The 7,822-nt window shown below is 38.0% G+C and overlaps 4 protein-coding genes across 4 annotated transcripts; 1 reads left to right on the forward strand and 3 right to left on the reverse strand.

Annotated features, from left to right (window-relative positions):
- Positions 1–1,891: 1,891 nt before the first annotated feature.
- Positions 1,892–4,739, reverse strand: LOC133527660 (gastrula zinc finger protein XlCGF8.2DB-like). The gene is made up of 5 exons (XM_061864768.1): positions 4,495–4,739; positions 3,809–4,203; positions 3,474–3,591; positions 2,974–3,131; positions 1,892–2,450 (listed from the first exon to the last, which is right to left on the reverse strand). Exons 1-5 carry the CDS (start codon positions 4,606–4,608, stop codon positions 2,156–2,158), a joined length of 1,080 nt encoding a protein of 359 aa, XP_061720752.1. The 5' UTR covers positions 4,609–4,739; the 3' UTR covers positions 1,892–2,155.
- A 72-nt stretch (positions 4,740–4,811) lies between these two features.
- Positions 4,812–5,979, forward strand: LOC133527662 (glutathione S-transferase 1-like). Its single transcript, XM_061864770.1, has 3 exons — positions 4,812–5,324; positions 5,402–5,569; positions 5,746–5,979. The coding sequence occupies exons 1-3, from the start codon at positions 4,965–4,967 to the stop codon at positions 5,881–5,883; spliced, it is 666 nt and encodes a 221-aa protein (XP_061720754.1). The 5' UTR covers positions 4,812–4,964; the 3' UTR covers positions 5,884–5,979.
- On the reverse strand, positions 5,881–6,582 carry LOC133527663 (methyltransferase N6AMT1-like). Its single transcript, XM_061864771.1, has one exon. It carries the CDS (start codon positions 6,580–6,582, stop codon positions 5,962–5,964), a length of 621 nt encoding a protein of 206 aa, XP_061720755.1. The 3' UTR covers positions 5,881–5,961.
- A 1-nt stretch (position 6,583) lies between these two features.
- Positions 6,584–7,676, reverse strand: LOC133527664 (SNAPIN protein homolog). Its single transcript, XM_061864772.1, has 3 exons — positions 7,373–7,676; positions 7,089–7,254; positions 6,584–6,718 (listed from the first exon to the last, which is right to left on the reverse strand). Exons 1-3 carry the CDS (start codon positions 7,519–7,521, stop codon positions 6,584–6,586), a joined length of 450 nt encoding a protein of 149 aa, XP_061720756.1. The 5' UTR covers positions 7,522–7,676.
- Between the last annotated feature and the right edge of the window lie 146 nt (positions 7,677–7,822).

Genomic DNA, 7,822 nt, shown 5'->3' on the forward strand with positions numbered 1-7,822 from the left:
GTTTAACGAATTTGAAATTCGAAATCTGAAGTGTTGCCAGTTCATTAAGTGCGCGTGCGTGGTCTTTTATTGTCAAGGCATGCCGAAATTTACTTTTTAATATTATATATTTAATTTCTGATTGAAAATTATATTGTAACGTCGCATTTATTATTTCTTCAAATAAATTAATAGTTTTGTTTAAGAATAATTTGTATTGTTAGGCCCTAAACTTCTATCGATTGAAAATACATAATCGATTCAACCCTTGGAAGATGTATCTGGTTGACTGGTTGTATTGTTGTTGAGGCGAATAATTTTGAAAACACAATAAAATCAGCGGTAGGGTAGGGCCGGTTGGCCTCAAACGTAGTGATTATATGCTCTTTGGGCCTCATTCGCAAGAGCGCTTTTACAATGCGCGTTTGTATGACACAGTGTAACGATAATATGTGGGTAATGTACACTTGATGTACACTCGCGAGCAAAAAAATCGACTTACCCCAACTTTTAGGGTTCCGTACCCAAAGGGACCCTATTTACTAAGACTCTGCTGTCCGTCCGTCTGTCACCAGGCTGTATCTCATGAATCGTGATAGTTAGACAGTTGAAATTTTCACAGATGATATTTCTGTTGCCGCTGTAACAACAAATATTATAAAGTACGGAACTCTCGGTGAGCTAGTCCGACTCGCACATTTCCGGTTCTTTCAGTTTATAAGACTACTTGAAATCGGAGTTTTCTTTCGGGTGTTTTCAATTAAAATTTCTTAAATTGGATTTGAAATATTCAGATTGCATTCATTTTGACGAGACCAGGGTATGCTTAAATGGCTGCGATGCTGCGACAGAAAAGGACGTGTTTACTGAAGACCTGGAGAGCGGTTTTCGCAATGCTGTTTTGCTGAGAGAGAGAAGAATGACAGCCGACAGAAATATGTAAAAAAATATCCCGTCTGATACATTGTCAGATGATATTGTGAATTAAAAAAATCGTCAGCCGGATGTATCGCGGTGGGAAAACCGTCAGCTGGTCGCATGTAAAAGCGCTGTTGACAGATATTTCCATGTTGTATCACCAATAGGGAGCGTGCATGAACTGTAGGAGGCAGCACAGGAGCCGTCAGATTTTTAGCGCGAGGCGTAAATGTGATGTTTTTTGTTCCGATGTAGCCCAAAAGATAGCAGAACCTACTATGCACAAGAAAACACGTGACGTGTACATGTTTATGGTTCCGATTCAGGCCACAAGATGGCAGGCAGACCCTCCAACGCGCACGGTCCCTATTGTCTATGATTTAAAAAAAAAGCTAAGTCTGTTGTCAATTTATGTCTTTAGCCCCCTCCAGACCAAAGAGCATAAAATCACTACGTTCTCCAGACTATCTCCCATCCGCAACAGCCGCCGCAGCCATTGTGCGGTAGCGGCCCCTCATACCCCCCTGACGGGGGGTATCGACAGAACACTCAAGTCTATCTCCCAAAGAGCATATAATCACTACGTTTTACTATCTCCAGACTATGCGCGTGAATCGCGGCGCGACTTCGCGGAGCGAATATACCGTGACGTTAACGTAGACTCCACACTCGTACAACTTCATGGCGATTTCGCAGTTTGGTTCGCAGCAAGATGGCGCCGAAGCGTCAGCTGATCGGATTTAGTTTGCGGCAAGGCCAGAGACTTGTCATACGCTTCGCTTGATTGTTCGAAGCGATTCGTCATTAAAAATAATCAAATCAAAGATTGTCGTGACCCTTAAAAATAATCAAATCAAAGATTGTAGTGCTCACGTAATACTTGAATGTCCCTTAAAATTGGATACCATATTATTACTATCAGGCATGGACAACTTTTTTTATGAGTGAGGTCGACATAAATAATTGCATTAAAATTAAATTAAAACCAAATAGGTATCGTTTATTTTCAGGTGTATTTCATTCAGTTTCATTACACGTGCTTAATTTACCTTACAGTCTAACATACATAGAAAATTGTAACCGTAAAAATTAAAAATAACTTCAGCGACACAAGGACACAATAGTCTTGGTGCGTCACCTGTTCTGGTGCGGGAATCGGCAGATTCCCATGGAATAGTTTCCAGCAGCGGGTGCGGCATTGAAGTACATGTTCCCAGATAGAAAACCCTCAAGAAGAATAGGAAGGTGTAACACACCTTTAGAAATTCATTAAACAGGTCTTTTGCTTCTCATGTGTCTTCCTATGGCGTTCGAAATCTGACTTTTGGGCAAACTTGTGCATACATTTATTGCACGTATATGGTTTATCACCTTTATGCTGGTGCTTCACGTGCCTCCTGAGGTTGGCCGCACGTCCAAAACAGGCGCCACAAATGGAGCATACGTGGGGCTTCTCCTTAGTGTGGGAGAGGATGTGCTGTTTGAGCTCGTTGCGAGTAATGAAGGCGCGGGTACACACGTCACACTCGTGGCTTGTCTCACCAGTGTGACGACTGTGAAATAAAATAAACAATGTATTCCTATTGTGTTGAGAAAGTGACAATAAACTGTATCTACCTAGGTTAAGTGCTTCTGCTTAGTGAGGAAATTGAAAAAAGAATAAAGAACTTTATTTGGTAAAAGCCTTTGAACGCCATGCCGGAATGAACGAAACTTGATATTCGGCAGTGTCTGCTAGCGTCAGATGACGTCTTTAGCAGTTAAAAGCTTAAACACCCATGTTTATAATATTAATGAAAAGCAAGGATGGCCAGTGCTTGAGACTTTAAGTGTTGTAGTGCATGTCATGGCCAAGACATTAATTTCTGCGACCTGGGAATGCAGTGGCATTTATAAAAAAATCATCTAACAGCTGTTACTTTGCCACCATTTTATCTTTCTGTTTAAATTCTGTCATGTTTTAATACATGTTAATCATACATAGCTCAAGTATAATACACATTTATAAAATATTAAGATTCTAAACCATCACTGCATTCAGGGTGCAATCAAATTCTTGTGTAGATTCATTCTCACCGTATATGGTACTGCAGATGCCCTAACGTCCGAAAACTGCGGGGGCAAAGCGAGCATACATATGGCAGTTGGCCTGTGTGTTTCCGTTTGTGGGCCAGCAGGCCCGAGGAATGAGCAAACTGAACTCCACATATGGTGCACTCTAAAGGTTTCTCTCCCTAGAAATAGAGTATAATTTTAAACAGTTACTACTCGTAATTTATAGTGAATAGAGGTGTTTTTTCACGCTCTGGGCCACACTATCACTTTTATCTCCTAATCTTCAATTAATTATAAAAGTAGATAGAAAGACAAGTCAAAAATCTTCACTAAATAATCTTAACTGAAAAGAGCTACTTGTGAACACTTTACCCTCCCCAGAATTAAATTTAAAACATACCCATAAGCATACAGTCCAAGTTTCTGTTTACCTGTGCCCATTATATTAGAAACGTCTTCAGTGATTAGTGTTTTAGTTGTTATGCCGTGGGGTATTATTTAAGAGTGGAAAATTTGCTTACTGTGTGAACGCGCAAATGAACCTTCAAGTTTTCCGGCTGCGAAAAGCTCTTACCGCAGTCAGGGCATGAATATGGCTTTTCACCTGTATGTATACGGATATGCATTTTTAATCTATATCTGAAAATTCAAAAGCAAATTCAAATGCTTATTTATACACAAATTAAGATATTTATAAATGAAGGTATTTACGGAGATGGCTTAATTTCTATCGGCAAGTATGGTTGCGTAATTATTAAACTTAATGATTACTGTGTCATTATTTTAAGAACAATATTAAGTTTAACAACTACTTCATGTTTAATTATCATAAGACTAGACAACCAATTATACCAACTTTGAGGACAAAACTTTTCCACAAGTAAAACATTGCTCTTTTTGAACTTTCCTTTTTGTTTTTTCATCTTTAATGTCCAAATGCATTAATTCATCTTTTGTTTGTAAGTTTTCTACACTTTCACACATTGTAGAATTCTCAATGCATACATCTTCTTCCAAAACTTTTTGACTTATGGCTTCTTCTAACTTTTCTTTATCTTCTACTTGTAAATTATTATTTTTATTATCTGTTATTATGTAGTCTTCATTGAAACCAAAACAGATATTTTCCTTTTTTACTTCTCTGAGTTTAAAATCAACTTTTTCGCACTGTTGTATAAAAAGTACACAACTATGCAGTTGTAATAAACATTTAAAGCAAACTTTGTCTGGAAAACCGTCATCTGGATATATCTGTAACAAAAAATAAATTTATACATAAATGGGTCACATTCTGGTTTGGTTATGAATTCTGAATTGTTATTTGTTTTTGGGCAAAGTTGTTGTTTAACCGCTCATCATGCTAATATTGATACCCGAGCAGGCGAAAGATTCCAAAATTGAACCATGAGGGTAGCGAGTGGTTTAAGTGTAATCTTGAGCGTTGCGAGGGTTTCTAGGCACAAGGGTTAAACAAACTTTGCCTCCGAGTGAAAAATATTTATTCAAAGCTACACTACATCCTTACATAATTTCTTTTCTTACCTTTACTTTCGCTAAAGACATTATTTTGGTTGATATCATAACTTCACCTTGTTTTTCGAATACATTAGTAACCGCTCCAGTATCTAAACACAGCCTACATTGATTTAAAGGCATTTTATATAGTAAAAAAAAACTATTACCAACTGATTAACTTAAATTAATAAAATAAGCAAAGAAAAGAAAACAAAATAAACAAATATTCTACAGACAGTGACATTATTGAATGACACAAAATTGACAGCACTTCCATATGAAAAGGTCGCGATTTACAGCGTTCAAAAGCGAGTGCGGAACAGTCCAGTCCAAAATTCATTTCATGCGTGATCATTGCGTGACGCACTTCACGCACAGTGTGACGTGAAAAACTTTTTTTTTGTTTATTCTTTATCTTACTAATCTTATTCAACTTGTAACTAAGTAGCGACGACTATTTCAAACAAACTTTGTATATTCTTTGATACCTCATCATCATGTCTTCGGAATCTGCTGTGAAACTTTATCATTTTCCAGTAAGCGGCCCATCCCGCGGAGCCCTTTTAGCAGCTAGAACGATAGGTGTTCCAGTACAAATCCAGATTATAAACTTATTTCAAAAAGAGCAGCTAAATCAGGACTTTTTGAAGATAAACCCTCAACATTGTGTTCCAACTCTAGAAGACGATGGCTTCGTATTATGGGAGAGCCGGGCCATCGCTTGTTATCTCGCAGACAAATATGGAAAGGATGAAGATGACACACTTTATCCAAAGGACTTAAAGCAACGTGCTGTTGTAAATCAGAGACTGTACTTTGATGCCTCATCTTTGTACGTGAAAATTCGTGCAATTTGCGTAAGTTTCTATTTTATTGAATTTGGAAATGCCTAAACATAAAAGTTGCCCTCTGTAATTTATTGAATTATTTTTAGTTTCCCATCCTTTTCTTGGGCGAAACAGAAATCAAGGAGCCACTTAAGAAGGACCTTAATTCAGCCCTTGAGTTTCTAAATGGATTCCTAGAAAACAGCAAGTGGGTTGCAGGACACCAACTGACTATAGCAGACACATCCATTTATGCTTCACTGTCTAGTATACTGGTAAGACTATTTTAAAAACTTTCATTTTTAACTGTGGTAGGGCAGGCAAACTTGTCCCTGTATGGGATCTCTTCCGATTAACCTTAAGAGTATTTGATTGGTTTGTTTTAATTCAATGTTTTATAATACAAAGTATTTTTTACTACTACAATATCTTCTCTAAATATTTATTTTAGGCTGTAGGGTGGGACATCTCATCTTTCCCAAATATTCAACGCTGGATAAAGGACTGCGCTACTATACCTGGTTATGCTGAAAATGAGGAAGGTGCTAAGAAATTTGGTGAAGCTGTTAAGAAAAACCTGAAAAAATAATATAAAATAGTATTTATTTTACGTAACAGATATCTATATAATAAATGAAATGTTTATCTGTTTTATAATATACAACTGTTATTTGTAAAACTTTAATACCAGCTGCTGCTCATTTCTATTTCTCCTTTTTATGACAGATTTAGAATTAAACCCATGCTTGGACATAATAGTGATCACTTCTTGTGGAATGTTTTCTTCTATTAGCAATAAGTAGAATGTGCCATTTGGAGCCAATTTCTTTGGTATCAAGTCCAAAAGCCTGTCAGTCACTTCTCTTCCCTTGAATCCGCCTGCCCAGCTAGCAGTGATATCAGTGCCTCCACACTCTTCAGGTTCAGTCACCACATAAGGTGGATTGAAAATAATTACATCAAACTTCTCATCCAAGAATGCACTGCATAAATCCATATTTACTGCATCCAAGGCCACCTTATTATGGTCAGCTGTGATCTTGGAAATACTACATGCCTTCAAATTCACATCAGTACACATACAGACTGTGTCTGGAATGGCCATACCAAGAGCAGTGATGACTACCCCACTTCCAGATCCAACTTCTAAGCAAAGAGTTGGCTTCTTTGCTTTTAAATAATCTAGGTCTTGCTCTAAGGCATCTATGAGTAGAAAACTGTCTTCAGCTGGCTCATACACATCCTCAAATTCAGCCTTGTCAATGTGGTTCTGGTAAGGAGTCTCCATGTTAGTTGATGCTTCCCTTCTCAGATACCACACTGCTGCCACTAGGTCCTTCCAATGGGTCCAGAGATTGAGACTCTGTTATGGTCCTGACACCTTTCTCTTTGCTGACCATGCGTCTTATGTCATTAAGTCTGTCCTGAAAATATGGTAATTATGATTATTCCGAGTATGTTTTGTTGAAAACAGTTATATGTATAAAAGGTCTCTATATTCAAGACGAGTGTTGAATAACTAAATATCTATGCAAGGGAATAGGCGGGTCCACACAGAGCGAGCGAGCAAGCATGTACGTGCAAGGCAATTTCCTCACGCACAAACCGTGCGTTTTCCTTGCTCGAGCGCGCCGCGTCGGCCGAGGCACGTCTTCACTGGCCGGTTTGTGCATGAGGAAATTGCCTCGCATGTATGCTCGCTCTGTGTGGACCCGGCTATTGAACATTGTTTTATATAAAAAATAATCTATATTTTTTAGCATTACAAATGTAATTGATAAGATTGTTTCTTACCTGTGAAGCTTGCAGAACATTAAGCACAACAGTGACTTTGTGTTTACAGGCAATTAATTTCTTGACATAGGGGTCCAAGTCTGGGTGGTTGTTCAAAGCTTCTCTGACTTTTTGAAGCTCCTCATTCAATGAGTCTATTTGCTGCTTTAGTTCTAATTGTGATATCCTGAAAGAATCATTACAAAATCAAATTAGGAACTGTGTTTATAAAAAATCTTTATATTAGGGCTACGAACTTAGCCGTGAATAATGCGAGTATCTAACATTAAGAAATAATGATATACCTAGTAGCTCTAACTCTATCGTCTAATTGATCTACTGTTGGCTTCAGGAGACCTAGAAGCCCCTCAGCTAACGTGTCTCTTGTCGGATTATCGCACAAATTGCCAGTGTTCTCGTCAGCTGATGTAGTCGTGCTTTCCGTGTCGTCCATAGCGATATTTATAATTCCATCTTCTTGAACAGGTTGTCAGTGATTTGAAATCTTAGATTTAGATTAATATTAGGAGCGATCCTAATGATATTGTACCAATACTACGAATTACGAAAATTACGCTAGGCCAACCAACCAAAACGTCACTTTGACAAATTTGACTTCCCAGGCTATTTGAACTATGGAGTGTGGAATTAAGAGGAGTGACATCTCTTATGGTAGAACTGTTGCAAAAGTGTCCAGCTGTCAGCTATAAATAATAGTTCCAATTCTCTCCAGAGTAGCGCTAGAGTAGCTAAGA

Source organism: Cydia pomonella, chromosome 18 (assembly GCF_033807575.1).
Source record: "Cydia pomonella isolate Wapato2018A chromosome 18, ilCydPomo1, whole genome shotgun sequence".
In the NCBI taxonomy this organism is placed as follows: Eukaryota; Metazoa; Arthropoda; class Insecta; order Lepidoptera; family Tortricidae; genus Cydia; species Cydia pomonella.